Here is a 17,476-nt window from a genome sequence, read left to right on the forward strand (position 1 = left end):
AGCTTGCTGGACCGGCAGGGGCTCGAGCAGAGAGGACCCCGACCCTGCACACGGACCGAAGCTGCACTAGGGACGCGGTGAGTGACACACCCACGTCCACTGCAGACTGTTCCAAAGGAGCCTCTGTAAACCTTAACCCTGAGGGACAGAGGCCTGGGCAGAGGGACACGGAGGCAATTCTGCATCTGAGCCCAGAGCCGAGATGAAAACAGACGTAAGCACAGCCAGACAGGAGCCTGGACGGGTGGCTCAGGGGCCAGGGAGGGGGGCCGAGTGGAGAGCAGGCGGGGGCGCGCGTGGCTCTCCAGTTGCTGAGTGAGCCTGAGACCAGCACAGAGAGCTTCCCCGCCTGCTGGAGGGGACACCTGGGACAGAGGTTTTCTCGCGCAGCCGGGTCCAAGGGGGTTCACTCGGCCCGCAGGATGAGAAGCAGGCATGCCGGCCCCTCTGGGCAGGGAGAGCGCCATGTGCTGAGCACACAGACGGGGCTGCTCTGGAGCTGACAGGTGTCTCCAGAGGGGGCAGGGCTCCCTGCGGTGTGGGAAGGGCAGGAGGCAGCGGAGCGTCTCCTGCTGAGAAACCTCTGACCAGAGACACGAGGCACAGCCGTGGGGACAGGGGAACGGGCGCCCGGGCAGAGGGCTTGTCGCGGGGACAGCTGCATGCGGCGGCCTGAGGCGGGGTCTGGGAGCAGCAAGGGCAGGAGCTGCAGGTGCCATGGGCTGAGGGCCGGGGAAGGACAGAGGACTCAGGACCCCGAGGTGCCAGCCCACACACCCCGACATGGCGCCGCCGGCAGCACCCCTGGAGGAGCAGGCGCTGCAGGAATGTCAGGAAGGGGCGACAGCAGAGATAACAGGCAGCCGCTGAGCAGAGGCAGCAAACGTGGAGAGGAAGGTGTGTGAGGCACAGGCACTTTTGAAAAGCAGGGCAGTGGGAGAGGCCACAGGAGGAGGAGTGCGGGCAGTGGAGGTCGGAGCGCGGGGCCTTGGCCGTTAGGAGGCCGGGGAGAGGAGGCCAGGGTGGCACAGGCACCCAGGATGTCCAGTCCCACCTGCTCCTGCCCGACACGTGCTGGGTCAAGTGCTCTGGGAGCCCTGAGACAGGACACAGCCCGCCCACACGGGCAGCAGGCTGCCCTCGGCAAGTACAGGAGCGGGGCGTCCCAGAGCTGGTCTAGACCGAAATGAGAAACAACACAAAGACAACTCCCGGTACTTTTCCTTGAAAGAGCAGCAATAAAAACAGATGTTTACTGAATGGAGTTGTAAGGTGAAGAGTGGATCTGGTTTGTTTTTCAACCAGGAGACGACCTAGCTGACGAGAACGTGGAGGAGATGGAAAGCTGGTGCTGTGGCACAGGAGGAGGGCACTGCGGGGCACCTGAGCGGGAGGAGGGGCGTGCCCCCCCCCCCCCCCCGCAAAGGAGCAGGGACAGGTCACTGGCAGGGTCGGGGTGGGGGCCGGGGTGGGGGGAGACAATTCCTGTGATGGTAGGAATTTGCTAAAGGCCTTTCATGGCAGCTTCTGTTCTGAGCCCTCGCCCTCGGGAGGAGGAAGGAGCGCCTGGCGCAGGCCTGTCAGACGCCTCATCTGCAGGACTCAGTCCCGACGAGCAAGGACACTGGGACAGACTGCCTGGTTCTGAAACCAGCCGGCCTGCCTGACAGCACGAGCCAGGGCTCCTGGGCCGTCTGCTCCGGAAGAGGGAGGCAGCAGCAAACCGAGCTGCGGCTGCCGTGCGGGGGGAAGGCTGTGCGAGCACAGCTGCACTGGGGCGCTCCTCAGTAGGTTTTCTTGATCCAAAGGTACAATCTGAGGCTAAGCTGGCGGCTAACCTACGTCCCGAGGAAACAGCATTCAGAGCCTGAGGCTGTCACTCACACAGACGACTTCCCGTTGCGTGGATCTTTGAATGTTGTGGTTCGGGTGTTATGGTCCACGAAGTACCGCACGCCTTCCCGCGTGTACCTGATCTCCCAGCCCTCCGGCAGGGGCTCCTCGTTCTGTAAGCTGAAAGACAGGGACCATCAGGCAAACCCTCCAGGCACTGAGGACATGGGTCAAGGGTCCCCCGATTCTAGCTACACAGGGTGCAGATGACGGAGGCCAGGTTGGGATACGACGTACCCTTGAGTTCTCGGGTCTTCCCATTGCGTGGTTTTTGTGTTGTGATTCACGAAGTAAACTCTGTCTGTTGAATCTACTCTTTTTTCTAAAAACAGAGTGAACACAGCATTTAATAACCATTCCTATACACACCTTGCAGATATTTTTACCGACAGCACGTTAGCTTACCCCAGCCTGGCGGCAAAGGCCCATACGGGTCGCTTTCTGCAGCTAACACTGAAGCCTGACGGGAGAGAAATAAGACAGCAGGTCTTAACACAGAAGCAGAGATGACCAGGCACGGGCAGAACCACGTTTCTAACCCCTTTCTGAAGCCACCATGATGGAGTGTGAATGCAGTCAGGCAGGATTCTGCGCGCTGAAAGGCCATGGCTTAGGGGCCGCTTGGCTAGACTTTCCTCCAGGTCTCGGCACTGTCACCCCCAACCCCCCACTGGCCAGAGGCACCAGAGGAGACGGCGCACCAGAGCCGTGATGTTAGGCGGGGCGGCAGGATTTGTTAAAAAGCAGAACGATTACCAGTTATCTTTAAAACAAGGTCCAGTAGACCCCAGTATCATCATTATGCAAATAAACTATGTGAACATTCGATCTTTCATACACTCGTACACATATAACGCACTGTGCTGACCCCTCATTACAGCCCAGAAATGTATCTAGAGCAAACGTAAGTAAACATTCCACCCTCAGTTTGAAAAGAAGGACAAACATGAAACCGTGACGGGAGAAGCTGTTTCCCAGCGACGGCATGTGCGCGTCCTGGTGAACACGTGGGCGCTCCGAGCAGGCGCCGCCACAGGGACTCGGCGCCCCCTCTCAGCAAGCCGCTGCTCTGTGGGGCAGCACTGAGTGGCTACAAGTTCTCCATCCCGACCCCGAGCAGCAGGGCTGGTGGGATGGCCCTTGGCCAAGGAGGGGTGGGCAGAGGCCTGTCAAGGGCCTCCCTTTCCAAGTAAAAGAGCGAGCACTTGCTAGAAAGAGCCATCTCCCTTCCACGTCACGTCCCTCTCAGTCCTGTCCTCCTTCCTCGACTGGGGAGTGAGGCCCAGGGCAGCAGTGGCACAGGATGAAGGTGAGGAGCAGGACTCCATGGGGGGCGGGGGTGGGTGGGTGGGAGAGGAGCCAGGGGTGAGAGCAGGGACTCCATGGGGAGGAGAAGCCAGGGGTGAGGAGGACTTGATAGGGGGGGGGGGGGAGCCAGGGGTGAGGAGCAGGACTTGATGGGGGGGAGCCAGGGGTAGGAGGACTTGATGGGGGCGGGGAGCCAGGGGTGAGGAGCAGGACTTGATATGGGGGGAGCCAGGGGTGAGGAGCAGGGACTCCATAAGTAATAAATAAATCACCGAATTTTCAGGTGCATTAGAGTTTGGGGACAAAAGTGTCTCCAACCCCAGGGAAATCTATCTCCGAGGGGCCAAAGAGATCCACGGGCTATTGCAGAACCGGGCACGGGGCCAGAGGACTCTCGTGGGCGAGGCTGGCCTTCAGTGAAACCAGGGGCTCTGGGCTTTTACTGAAAGCCAAACGATCATAGGAAAGGCCGAAGGCTGGGAACGTGTAAAGACAGTATTTTAGGAAGAAACTGCATTCATGAAGCTACCATTTAATAAGGACAAACGCTGAGCCTGTAAGTTATGTTAGTAAGCTGGAGTTTTTTTTTAAAATGGCTCAAAGTGGTTATAAATAGCAGAAACACTAGGTCAAAGGTCGAATCCTAAGTGCCCTCTAACTGGGCAGAACAGAACATGGTGGGAGGGAAGGCGGTAGAACGGAAGGAGGGCGGGCGGCCGGGGCTGCTCACCGAGTAGAGGTAGCGCTGGTTGAACTGCTGCAGGGCGCCTTGCAGCTGGCTGCGCTGGGACTGCCACTGCTCAAAGTCCCGCACGGACTCCAGGGTCGGCCGCTGCCACGTGGTGGTCCTGGTGTTGTGGTCCACGTAGTAGACCCGGCCCCGGTCGTCCACTCTTCTCTCCCAGCTACCGCCAGGACAGCAACAATAAAACAGACAGAGCCTCTCAGCAGAAGGCACTGGGAAGCAGTCATTTTACTTCAAGCAAATGACCGAAAGGTCAAGTCCAAGCCATGATAAAATAACTCTAGCACTGTGAGTTATATTCCTCAGAAAAACGGTTCACATGGAACTTGCTGTTTATTTTGGATAAATACCTCCGTGATTTCTAAGCACGGCCTCAAAAAGGGGCCACGGACGGACTGTCCCGGGATCCAGGCCCTTTTCTGGGAAGCGCTCACCTCCCGAGTGCTGACTGCGCACCAGGCAACCGCCCACAGCCACTGCCACATCAGGGCGTGGACGCCAGGCTTCTGAGGGCGCTCTGCCCGCCACCCTGCGCTGCAGGCAGTCATGCCACCCACCTGCCAAGTTCTCAGGTGCAGCTCAGCACGAACCCGTCCCGATTCCAGCCTCAGTGCCCGACACCCCGATGCTCCTTCCGGGGACCCACATGGAGCCACGTGCACTCCCTCCTGGCCCCTCAGAAGAGAATGCCCTTCCTCATCTCACACCTGGACACACCCGTTCCCAAGTCACCTGCAACCCGCTGTAGGCATTAATTACAGGACAATCTCGAATGCTCGCAGCAACCAGTCTCACACAAACAGCATGCCTGGCCGTGAGCTTTTGGGACCTGGGATGCGCTTTGTACTGGTGGCCAGAGCTCCCAGTGGCAAGGACGAGGAGAAGGGTAGGTTGCAGGCCGAGTGTGGACACTGAATAGTACCCGAGCTGGCTAGTGGACAGCGTGCTCACGAGATGAAGACACAAAACCAAGGACGGGGGCGTGAGTGTGAATGGCCTTTGGGGACGGGGCGACCGAAACATCTATGATGTCCACCCCACGTGATGCAGGCCACTGTGACCACCTCTGGGCCATCACTGGGAGCCACGCCTCTACCTGCCAGTAAACCCCATGAGTAACGGAGTTCAGATCACTATCTATGAGAACATTCCTTAAACAGTTAGACAGGGACTGACATCGGACCCTCAGTAACTCAAGACAGTGTTTGACAATCTCATAGGAAGCCCTTTAAGCCAACGAAAGGAAACCATTTGCAGAATGAGAGTCAAGTTCCGTCGCAGGAAGAAAACGTGAAGGCAGGTGTGTGAGAAGCAGCTGGAGACGGTAAGCTGCACCTTACCCTGGGGGTAAAGGCTGTGGCCTCTCCCACGTGGTCGTTCGAGTGTTATGATCCACGTAATAGGTTCTCCCGTGAGGGTCTTTCCTCTGTTCCCACCTTTAAAAAACACAAAAGTATAAGTAAAAGACAACAAATGAGACAATCTGAAACATGACTCCCCGTTATAACCAAGGAATTACAGGTTTCCCTTTAAAAGTCTAAATATATATCATATTGTTATTTCTTTTCTCAGTTACTAGTGCCTTTCTTAAGTTTTTCCTTTCTCATAAACCTGTAAGTATAGTCGGCAGAAGACAGAATATGTAATGTTTTTATTTTTATTATTTTTTAAGTGTATATTTTTGATTTCAGAGAGGAAGGGAGAGGGAGAGAGAGAGAGAAACATCAATGATGAGAGAGAATAATTGATTGGCTGCCTCCTGCACAGTCCCTACTGGGGATCGAGCCCGCAACCCAGGCATGTGCCCTCAATCAGAATCGAACCTGGGACCCTTCAGTCCGCAGGCCGATGCTCTATCCACTGAGCCAAACCAGCTAGGGCAGAATATGTAATGTTTTTAAAAAGACACTGATTGACAGAGTTCCAAATCATCAGAGGAGACATTTAATCAAGGGCAGAGGAACTTTCAGTCTAGCAAGCCCGAGGCACAAATGTCAGGGAAGTGACAGCCAGTTTTGCCTGCGATTTCAAAACCACGCATCTGAAAGCTGCCAGCAGGTGCCGCCTGCAGAAGCCAGGACCCCTGCTCCCTGCAGGCCTCCCTCCTGGGCACCAGGGTCGCCTCTGTGCACAGCTGTCCCGCTCTGGCCTGCAGACACCCCACTGTGTCTTCCCTGTTCCACTCGAGACTCTACTCCCCATCGCACGCTCTCCTCTGTGCTCCCTGCTTCTTCCTCTCGTCTTTCCGTAATGGTAGATAAGACACATTTTAAACATACAAAATAAAGACCTGGCATTCCCGAGTTTAACATGCTTGTTTTCAATCTGAAAGAACAGAAAGTAGTTTTCTTTGTCTAAAACACAAGGATCCAGTAAATTTGGTTTCTTTTTGATTAGGGAGGCCTTGCTGATTTCCCCATGCAAGGCCCACACTTACTGAGGCTGCTCCCTGATGAGTGCGCAGACACACACACACACACGTGCACACGCACACACTCTAACACTCGCCCTCCTCCTAGCTGCCGCACACACAGGCAGGCAGGGCCCTTCCTTACAAGACTCTGGAGACCCTCCTGGCAGCTGAGCCAGGAGTAGGCCTGCCTCCCGCCTCTCCTCCTTGTCCTCAGTAACTGTGGGGACTCGTCCACCTGGTTGTGGAGAACATGATCCTGGGGTTGCCAAGGAAGGACATGGCAGAAACTCGGTGAGCCCAGGGCTGCCTCCGTGGGGTGCTGGACAGAACTCGGGGGCCGCCTCAGCAGGGCACTGGACAGAACTCGGGGGCCGCCTCAGCGGGGCGCTGGACAGAACTCGGGGGCCGCCTCCGCGGGGCGCTGGACAGAACTCGGGGGCCGCCTCCGCGGGGCACTGGACAGAACTCGGGGGCCGCCTCCGCGGGGCGCTGGACAGAACTCGGGGGCCGCCTCCGCGGGGCACTGGACAGAACTCGGGGGCCGCCTCCGCGGGGTGCTGGACAGAACTCGGGGGCCGCCTCAGCGGGGTGCTGGACAGAACTCGGGGGCCGCCTCAGCAGGGCACTGGACAGAACTCGGGGGCCGCCTCAGCGGGGTGCTGGACAGAACTCGGGGGCCGCCTCAGCGGGGTGCTGGACAGAACTCGGGGGCCGCCTCCGCGGGGTGCTGGACAGAACTCGGGGGCCGCCTCCGCGGGGCGCTGGACAGAACTCGGGGGCCGCCTCCGCGGGGTGCTGGACAGAACTCGGGGGCCGCCTCCGCGGGGCGCTGGACAGAACTCGGGGGCCGCCTCCGCGGGGCGCTGGACAGAACTCGAGGTGCAACCCAGGCCCCGCAGCAGTGGGGGCACTGGCTGCTGCCTCCAGCTTTGTGTGTGGCCTCTGAGCGGCCGATGCCACTCGGAGCCGATGACACCTGCTTGCCCCTTTCTAATCTAACCCCTGGAAATGCTTGGGGTTTTTTCTTCAGCCCCAAATGCCCTTAAATTCTCACAAAAGCAAAGGCAGGACCTGTTCGTGTTAGTGTCTCAGAGCCAGCAGCCCTGTGAGCAGCTGTAGGACCGGGGAGGGAGACACAGGTGGAGGCAGACTCTTCCCTGCACAGTTGTGACTGTGGGAAAAGCAGGTATCAAAAACCACGGAGCAGCTGCGAGAACCGGGTCTGGAGCTGACCACCGTCAGTGCTGGGAGATCCCCCAACTCAGGATTCAGAGGAAAGGCTGCTTGTTCTCAAGCTGGGGTGCAGGGGCGGACCTCAGAGGGTGCGGAGATGAGGCCACGCTCGGTAGCCACGGTCAAGCTCAGGAAAAGGGAACTCCATGCAGAGGGGTCAGGAGGGCCTGCCAGGCGATGCAGCTGCCTCTCTGCCCTCTGTCCGTGCTTCAGGGAGGGGCTGTGTGCTCTGACCCGCCAGGCACTGGCTTTGCACAAATGAACAGCCTGAATCACACCTGCAGAGCCATCACTGGGAAGTCTGACACTCGGTCAGCATCAGGGGCCATCACATGGGGGAAGAGGAGGGGAGGGCGGGGGAGGGGAGGGGACGGGACGTACCCCGAGGGCAGGCTTTCTGGGCTGGCGTTCCTCCCAGGCTCCACACTCCCACCTGGCTGCCGCAACTTGGCTGCTTCCAAGGCCGAGCTGCTTCCAGAGGCAGAGGCTGCAGCGTCCAGGTCGCAGGTCCCGGCCCCGAGTGCGGTGCCATCAGGGGGGACGCAGCCATTGCGCTCTGAGGGCGCCGGTGCTTCTGGGCCCGGGGCCTGCTCCCCAGTGGATCCAGGGCAAGTTGAGGCCCAGGCACCATCCTCAGGGACACCCGCCTGCTCTGGGGCCGGAGCATCTTCCTGTGGTGCCCTTGCCGGTGAGGACGACTCTCCATTAGCTGCAAAGGCAACGAACAGGCCATGTGACTCGGATGACAAGGCAGAGCCCAGCGCACACAGTGGGGCCTCAGGGATGGACAAAAATAAAACAGGACAGACTCCATCTTCTGTTGCTCACATTTTAGAGATAAACATGTGAACAATAAAAATTTAAGAAAAAAAGTACTTACATACAAAAAACCTTAAGGAAAGAGAAACCAATGTTAGGATAATAAATATTTTTCCTCCAAATGATCAATTCTGAAAGTCTGCCTGGGCATCAACTTTAGGGTGACCCTCTGCTGCAGGTGCCGGGGAGGGCACACAGGGCCCGGACTCAGCCAGCGCTGCAGGGACTGCCCAGTGCCCGGGCACCCCCCCACCAGTTCCGGAGACCCAGCCCAGCACTGGGTCCATTTCAACCATAGGCACTGGAAAAGGGAGTCTAAGAAAAACTGCAGAGGACAGACTGCTGAACAAAACGATGAGAAGATCACACACCACAGCTCTGACGGGTGCCAGGCCGGCCTGCAGACAGGAGGAGTGGGGCGAGCGGGCTCCCCAGCGGTCAGACCTAAGTGCACATCGCAGGTCAGTGCGTCCTGCGCCAGGTGTGGGAGAGAATGGCTTTGGGGAAGATACAGGCAGCATAAGACAAGGAACAACCCTCACAGTCAGTGTTTCCGAGAGGATGGAGACAGGACATGCCCAGAGACACCCCTGCTCCCCCCCCGCCCCCCCTCGTGCTCTCAGGAGCCTCCTCCTCAATGTGTGCTCCTCAGCAGTGAGCCCTCATTCACACGAGAAAACGCGGCAGCATCTTCCCAGCAGAACAAGATGAAATGGGAACCAGAACAAGAACCGCCCGGGCCTGGGACCTGTGGAGCAGACAGCAGCCCTGCAAGAGCCACAGCGAGTGTGCTCAGCGTGCCACCTCCCCCGGCCGCCACTCCTGCTTAGGTTACAGCAACAGCTCCTGCCTTATCCCACCACGGCCCACTCTCCAGACGCAGACTAACCCACCTTCACTCCCTCCAGCCAGGGTCCCTTCCACACCTGTCCCATGGCCACACCTGACCGCACAGTGGTCTTTCTGCCCTCCCACCCAGGGCTGTGCCTGCACTGTGGGTCTCCCAGTCTCAGAGGACCCTGCTTCCCCGCAAGGAGAGGCCTGCTCAGTGGCGCCGTCAGGACGGCGTCTGGAGCATCTAAGTCAGCGCTGTCCCTGCTGCCCCCCCCCCCCCCGCCCCCCGGCTCCCTGTTACATGTGGGTTTCTTGGTTGTGAATATTCTATTTCTTAGTGTTTATTTATTTTTCATTAAAGTGCAAAAAATTGGTCAGATTTTCTCACTTACGTATTCCCAACAGCTACAAAGTGCATGGCACATGAAAACAAAAAGTACTTGTTGAACCAATAAATTGAAGACAAATCAAAAAAGAACTAACCATACCTCTTTCAAAACTATGCAGATAACAAAGCATTAGTAGAAATATAATTAATATTTAAAATGTAATTAGAAATAATAATTTTGAAATACTAATATAATTCATATATGAAGGATTTAATAACACAATCAATACCCCTGACCTAAATTACAGAGGTAGAGAGGTAGTTTTGAGTTTCTATTATATATATATTCCATCCAAAAACACTAAGAATTTTTGGAAAATCTGACATTTGTAAAGGCCAAAACAAAGTCCCAAATTCTACAATCAGGAGGCGACATTCTGACCATGATTCAATAAGAATAGAACGGCCGAAACTGGTTTGGCTCAGTGGATAGAGCGTCGGCCTGCGGACTGAAAGGTCCCGGGTTCGATTCCGGTCAAGGGCATGTACCTGGGTTGCGGGCACATCCCCAGTAGGAGATGTGCAGGAGGCAGCTGATCGATGTTTCTCTCTCATCGATGTTTCCAACTCTCTATCTCTCTCCCTTCCTCTCTGTAAAAAATCAATAAAATATATTAAAAAAAAAAAAAAAGAATAGAACGAAAAGAACAAAAGGCACCGCCGTGTTTCCTGGAAGCCTGGCATCGGACTTTTCATCATGCCCTCGTGCCCAGCGCTGCGCTAGTCCTGCGAGAAGCTCCATGGAGAGGTGGGGGAAGGAGTGGGAGACCTTCCTGGGCATCACTGAGACTTCCTGTGAATCGATAATTATTGCAAAACAAAACAAAATGCTAAAAACAGAAGTCCAATAAACTTGTGAAACCAGTTAGTCATGCCTAAAACTTACCATGCTGAACTATGGTCTGTTTTAGTAATAAAACAATCTCTCTATATAAAAGCCCAATATGCAAAGTGTCCTCTCAGGAATTTAACCGACCGGGAGTTTGATCACTCACTATGACATGCGCTAACCACCAGGGGGCAGTGTGGAACAAAGGAAGGCCCCAGCCAGCAGTCGGCAACCGCGAGGGACCCTACCCATGCACGAATTTTGTGCAGTGGGCCTCTAGTCCTATCTAATAAAAGAGAAACATGGTAATTAGCGTACATCCGCTACCCTTCCCATTGGCTAATCAGGGAGATATGCAAATTAACTGCTAGCCAATATGGCGGCCGGCAGCCAGGCAGCTTGAAGCTAACATGAGACTTGCTTGCTTCAGTGACGGAGGAAACCAACGTTCCCTGCCGGCCTCTGAGCCTGCAGTTTGAAACATTGTTACAAATATAGAAGCTAAACAAAACCCCAGAAACCTGCTTTCAGCCAGCCGGAATCTCAGAGCTGGAGTTGATACAGTGTTTCGATTATAGAACCCAAACAAACCAGATACCTGCTTTCAGCAGGTATAAAAGCCTCAGAGCTGGAGCCAGAGCTAGAGCTGGCCCAGAATAAAAAAGAAAAAAGAAAAAAAGGAGCAGTTGGGAGCTTCAGTCACCCGACAGCCTGAAAACAGTCCTCAGCCCCTCACCCAGACTGGCCAGGCACCCCAGTGGGGACCCCCACCCTGAAGGGTGTGTGACCAACTGCAAACAGCCATCATCCCCTCACCCAGGCTGGCCAGGCACCCCAGTGGGGACCCCCACCCTGATCCAGGACACCCTTCAGGGCAAACCAGCCGGCCCCCACCTGTGCACCAGGCCTCTATCCTATATAGTAAATAAAAGGGTAATATGCCTCCCAGCACCCGGATCAGCGGAGCCGCAAGGCCTCCCGGCACTGGGATCAGCGTGACAGGGGGCAGCGCCCAAACCCCCTGATTGCCCTGCGGCTTTGTGTGTGATAGGGGGCGGGGCCACAACCTCCCTATCCGCCCTGCTCTGTTTGTGACAGGGGAAGGCGCCCCAACACCCTGATCGCCCTGCGGCTCTGTGTGTGACAGGGTGCGGCGCCCCACCGCCCTCCCCCCACCCCCACCACGGGCCCTGCTCTGTGTGTGACGGGGTAGAGCCATAACCTCCCCATCGGCCCTGCCCTGAGTGTGACAGTGGTGGCGCCCCAACCCTCTGATCAGCCCTGCTCTGTGGGTGATAGAGGGCGGCACCCCAACTCCCCTATCTGCCCTACTCTGTGTGTGACAGGGGGGAGCTCCCCAACCCCCTGATTGGCCCTGCTCTGTGCATGACAGGGTACGGAGCCCCAATCCCCCTGATGGGCCCTGCTCTGTGCGTGACGGGGTGGCGCCGCAACTTCCCCATCGACCCTGCCTTGAGTGTGACAGGGGGCGGTGCCCCAACGCCCCAATTGGCCCTCCTCTGAGCCCGACCAGGGGCTGCACCTAGGGATTGGGCCTGCCCTCTGCCACCCGGGAGCAGGCCTAAGTCAGCAGGTCATTATCTCCTGAAGGGTCCCAGACTGCGAGAGGGCACAGGCCGGGCTGAGGTCCCTCCCCTCCCCCCCGAGTGCACAAATTTTTGTGCACCGGGCCTCTAGTCTATATAATAAAAGCCTAAGCGACAGGCTGACTGGCTAACTGTCCGGTAACTATAATGCAACTGACCACCAGGGGGCAGATGCTCAATGCAGGAGCTGGTGAGTGACAGCAACTTTGCAGAGCGCCCTCTCGAACTCCAGGACCCCTCAGGGGATGTCGGACTGCCGGTTTCGGCCTGATCCCCGCAGGCCAGGCCGAGGGATTCCACTGGGTCTCTAGTAATTCTATATTAGAAAAAGTGATCTGCCACTACAGGCTAGGGACAGAGGGAAGAAGTAGAAAACAGTATTTTTCTTAAAGTCTCCCACTGTCCAAGGACTATGGGAGAGGTTTTAGACTGCGTTTGAAGAAATCCTGTAAGCAGTGACTTGAGTGTACCCTCTTTCAGAAACGGAGGCGCTAAATTTTGGGAAGTTAATTTGTCCACAGTCACACACACACTGGTCACTGTGTTAAGCGGCAGAGCTGGGATCTGACCCTCGTCCTGTGAGAAGCCAGGTCTAATCTTCACCACATCATGACTCCTACCATTTAGCTTAAAACAATGACCAATGTTCACAGCAGCTAAACGTATTGCACGATCGCTCACTCAAGGTGCAGAGCCAAAGCGGGAGCCGGCATGCACCTTCTGTCTGGGAAACCCTTTGTCTCGAGCTCCTTCTTAGCACAGGCCAGTCCCTTGGTGTCCACGCCTCACACCTCTGTGGACTCCGGATGGTGACATGACCCACGCACACCACACTCACACCAAGCACACCTGGGGCCCACACTGCCACAAAACACAGGGTACTCATCCTAAGCACGGCAAACTCAGAACATGCTCCAACCAGTGCTAGCCATTCTGCCAGCAAATGAGCTTGTGAAAACACACACCTTTTGGCTTTAAAGGTTTAAGGACTGTGGTTGTTGCAGGTAAGGGATTAAAACCTGTCATGTGATGGACACAGAACATGCACACTCCTGCGCCCACTCCAGTAGTGAAACTGATTTTCCAAGTCCTTCCTTCAAGAGGAATACAAGTTTTGCACTAATACCTTAAAAGAGATGATCATTCCCTGAAAAAATACCTGAATCCATCCTCCCACGAAGCATAACAGACAGTAGGAAAGACATGGGCAGTGGAGGTCACCACAGAGCAGGTTCCGGAAGCTTTGCAGACTGGCCAATGGAACGACGCAGTGCACTGTTCCGTCAGATGTCACCAACAATAATCAGAGGTGAGACCGTCACTGCGACGGTTGGAGGAAAGTTGTTTGAGGCCATCAAGGCATAGAAAACAAACCGCACAACTCTGCGGTGAGGGACCTGAGGACAGGTGGAGGCAGAGCTGGGGGCTACCCTGCACCCCTCCCTAGCCGTGCCCTCTTCCAGCACTGGTATCCCCTGCAGCGACAGTGCCGGTTCTGTGGGGAAACGGGGCACACGTCCAGAACAGGCACCTCGGATGGCCTTGGGCTCCTCTTTATTGAATGTCCCGGGAATGGGTCACTGAAGTTAGAGCCTTCATTCCAGTTCTCACATGTGTGTCTGAGTTTCACCTTGGGGTTTCCCACAAGGACAATCAAGGGGAATTATTCCCAATGGGAAGATCTCTAAAGTAGACGACGAGCTGTGGGTGTAAAGAAGAGACTCCCCCTTTGGCACCCACACCTGAATGCACCCACACAACACGTGCCAGTGCCGAGGCCAGTGGTCCCTGCAGCGCTGTGCTCAGGCCAAGTGCAGCAGCAGGAAGCACGGTGCTGCCACACTCAGCACCAGGTGAGGGCAAGGCAGGCCTTCCCAGCGAGCGCTCACATCCTCCTCCCTTCAGGACGCAGGCGTGGTCCTGCCATCCAATTACTCCCGGAAACAATGGGTGGACCTACACAGGCATTACTGTCATTTTTTACAGCCTCTTTGGAGAGTTTGCAAGGGAGTTACATTGTTTAAGATAGAATTTTTAATGGGTGGGTAGCTAGGTGTTTTTCATCATGGTTTTTAGTATGGATACCTAACTCAAAAACCCCTCTAGCCACAAAGCCCTGGATTCATGCTTTACTGTGAAGGACTCTGGTACTCAGATAAACCATTTTTCCATGTGCTGATAATTTTCAAAAACAAAATTTTGGTCCTTCCTATAGCTATGTCCTCAGGCAATTTTAAAAACAGTAATATTTGCCCTAGCTGGTGTGTGTCGGCCTGCACACCAGGGTTGCAGGTTTGATTCTGGGTCAAGGGCTTGTAGTTGAGTTGTAGGTCCGATCTCCATGTTTCTATCTCTCTCTCTCTCTCTCTCTCTCTCTCTCTCTCTCTCTCTCCCTCCCTCCCTCCCTCCCTCCCTCCCTATCTCCTTCCCACTCTCTCTAAAAAATAATGGAAAAAATATCCTCGGGTTAGAATTAACAAAATAAAACAAAACAGAACCTGCACTATTTGAATCAGGGTAGATAACACAGGGTGGAGTCTAGGAGGCTTTCTGCTGCACTTACTCTTGGAATTAGCGAGGGTGCTGCTCACCCTGGTGTCTTCACTCAGGTCTACAGCTGGAATCACAGGAACAGCTGTTTAACTGAACTGTTCTTCACTTACAGACAATTCTGGATAATCTAAGATGACGTTTCCTTTCCTCCTCTGCTAGCAGAAACCCGAGACAAATGTTTTTACTATGTAGTTTGCCAGAATCAGAAAATGAATGCGTCTGCTCACTGCCTTTACCCTGGGTATATATATTGTCTCTTCATTTTCCAGCCGCCTGAAATTAATGACTAAAAAGTTCTACCTATTTTGGTACCTAGGATCTTTAAGTCCATTCATTCATACAGATATTTTAAATGCTCACCTGAGGATGTTTTTATTGATTTTAGAGAGAGAGGAAGGGGAGAGGGGGGAGAGAGAGAGAAACATCGGTGTGGGAGAGAAACATCGATCCGTTGCCTCCTGTACTGGGCCCGACCAGATTGAACCTGAAACCTTTTGGTGCACGGGAGGACGCTCCAACAGACTGAGCCACTGACAGGACAAGTTTATATATTTTTAAGGGAGAAGCATTCATAGGCCAATTAAGTTTTTAAAAATTCATGTTTACAAAAACTTTCAGGATAACACATGGTGAGTACCCCCGAACCTTGAGTGTAAATGCAGACTGTCTCATCTATCAAGCTACCTGTTTTCATTTAATCATTGAGTGGCTTCTCTACGTGCTTCTACTTTTGAATAACTTGCCATAAACAGAAATCACAGGGGAGAACATAGGCTCTGGGACCAAGAGACCCGACTCCAGCCCAGCACACAATAGCCACCTAAGCAAGTCCTAAAATGTTCGCGTTTTAAGAGATTTGTCTGAAAGAGTTAATGTATAAAGATAATAATAAAAAAAAGAATTCATGGAATTTACAGCTGATTCCACTGAAAAACAGGATCAGAGAAATCTTCCTTCTAAAACATAACACTTACTCTTGAAAAATATAAAACTCTCTGACAGCACATTTTCCTACTAGTTTACATGCCAAGAAATAAATATTTGTAGACTATAGTTACAGGAACCATTCATTACTGACAGGTCCATAAAGTCACTTAGGTTCTTTTGAAATATATTTCGTATTATGAATTACATTGTATTTTTATAAAGTCTAAAAATCTAGCTATCACATAGAACCTGCTTAGTGAAATGTGCTGTGATTGCTAAATTAATATACTTTTGGCGTATTTCCCTAAGTAATCTAGAAAATTCAAAATTATTATCAAAAAGCTCAGGCCTTGTAATCTGAATTGCTACCGTGGAGCTGAGGACAGGAAAGACTGCAACAAGGGAGAGCGGGCACAGGCAGTGTCCCAGAGTCTCCACACACACGCGCCCATTCACAAGCTTACCAGTGTCACTGGTGGGCTCAGCTGTGCGCGGTCTGGGAGCTGGTGTGTTTCCTGGTCTGGCAGCAGCCGGAGATGGAGCTGGAGCTGGAGCTGGAGAGGAAGGTGCGCTGCCTCCATTCACCACACGGGAATAGCAGTTCTGCACCACAGCGTGGGTGGGTGCTCGGCTGTCTGCTCCACCTGCACCTTCAGCAGCCAACCTTTAGAAGTAAGATGCCTGACTTCAATGAGCTCAGTACAATTCAACAACTTCTCCTCAAAATGTTCATAAGAAACAGCTACCAAGTTCTTCACATTCAAAGAAAATGACAGAGAGAGCAATGAACAAATACAGGCATGCTTTCTTACGTAAAGATTTAAATTACTTTTGGTTCTAAGCATATCCCATACTACCAGACAAATCTATACTGAAAAATACAACTATACTAAATCAAAATAAGTTCTGTCCCTCAAAATAATGTTCAAATTGTACATTTTAAATACTTAAGCCTAAGAATACAAATCTTTATTTTAAACTAGTGGCCCAGTGCACAAATTTGTGCACACTGAAAGGAAATTAATTAGAAGAAATATTTTAATATCACTATTTGCCCTTTCTCTATAATAGAAGTGTCAACCAAATTCATGATCGACAATGACAGATGGAAACACATGTGTGCTATTGGCGCCAGCGAGAGGTTTACATATATAGATAAACTCGCTTAATTAGACCTGCTTTCTGATGTAGCAAAACTTTTTGCAGCCCAGGGAAGCACCCCAACTTCTCTTTCAGGTAATTGTCAGCAACACAGCAGTAAATATCAACATGAAGCAGATTATTATTGTAGATCACACAGGGAGAACAAAGGATGAAATATTTAACAGCAGCAGTGTTTGATTGTATTCTGTGCAGTAAGAAAACCTGAAGTCATTTTCAAGGTCCACCATTTCTTACTTCTTTTCAGTTGGGTCAAGTTTCTAAGCTTTCTAAATCTCTGTTTTCCAGCTAATGAAAAGAAAATAGGATTCCACTGAGTCTCCTATCTACCCACTCCAGGACTTCTGTGAGGATCAAATGAGGTATGGGAAAATGCTTCACAGATACTTGGTTACAGTGTGAAATGTTTCCACTTGGCTATAAAGCAAGTCATGTTCCTGGGCTGAAGAAACTGCAAGGAGGCTAGTTGCTAGGGAGAGGAAGCTGGGTGTTGCTACATGACATCATTACCCAGATGGACACTTAGCATATTAGCCATATATATATATATATATATATATATATATATATATATATATATATATAGAGAGAGAGAGAGAGAGAGAGAGAGAGAGAGACAGACAGAGAAATGCTCTGAAATATCTTCAAAATGCTTGTGGAAAAAAGTCAATTTCAAACTATTGTTAATTCTATTGATCAGAAGAAGCTCATAATTGTAGTGCTTAGTAATAATAATTTACAATCCACATTTGAAAACTGCAAATAA

At 52.9% G+C, this 17,476-nt stretch overlaps 1 protein-coding gene across 15 annotated transcripts in view; it reads right to left on the reverse strand.

Moving 5' to 3' along the window:
* The window catches only part of WWP1 (WW domain containing E3 ubiquitin protein ligase 1), an 82,187-nt gene that overhangs the window by 14,846 nt on the left and 49,865 nt on the right, over positions 1-17,476 (reverse strand). For all 15 annotated transcript variants that reach the window (XM_059672063.1, XM_059672067.1, XM_059672072.1 and 12 more), the window contains 7 exons: positions 16,014-16,213; positions 7,974-8,301; positions 5,287-5,382; positions 3,932-4,106; positions 2,299-2,353; positions 2,131-2,215; positions 1,885-2,013 (listed from right to left, as the gene is read on the reverse strand). In XM_059672063.1, the coding sequence (XP_059528046.1) occupies positions 1,885-2,013; positions 2,131-2,215; positions 2,299-2,353; positions 3,932-4,106; positions 5,287-5,382; positions 7,974-8,301; positions 16,014-16,213 (1,068 nt within the window). The remainder of the gene's footprint in view (positions 1-1,884; positions 2,014-2,130; positions 2,216-2,298; positions 2,354-3,931; positions 4,107-5,286; positions 5,383-7,973; positions 8,302-16,013; positions 16,214-17,476) is intronic.

Source organism: Myotis daubentonii, chromosome 17 (genome assembly GCF_963259705.1).
Source record: "Myotis daubentonii chromosome 17, mMyoDau2.1, whole genome shotgun sequence".
Classification (NCBI taxonomy): domain Eukaryota; kingdom Metazoa; phylum Chordata; class Mammalia; order Chiroptera; family Vespertilionidae; genus Myotis; species Myotis daubentonii.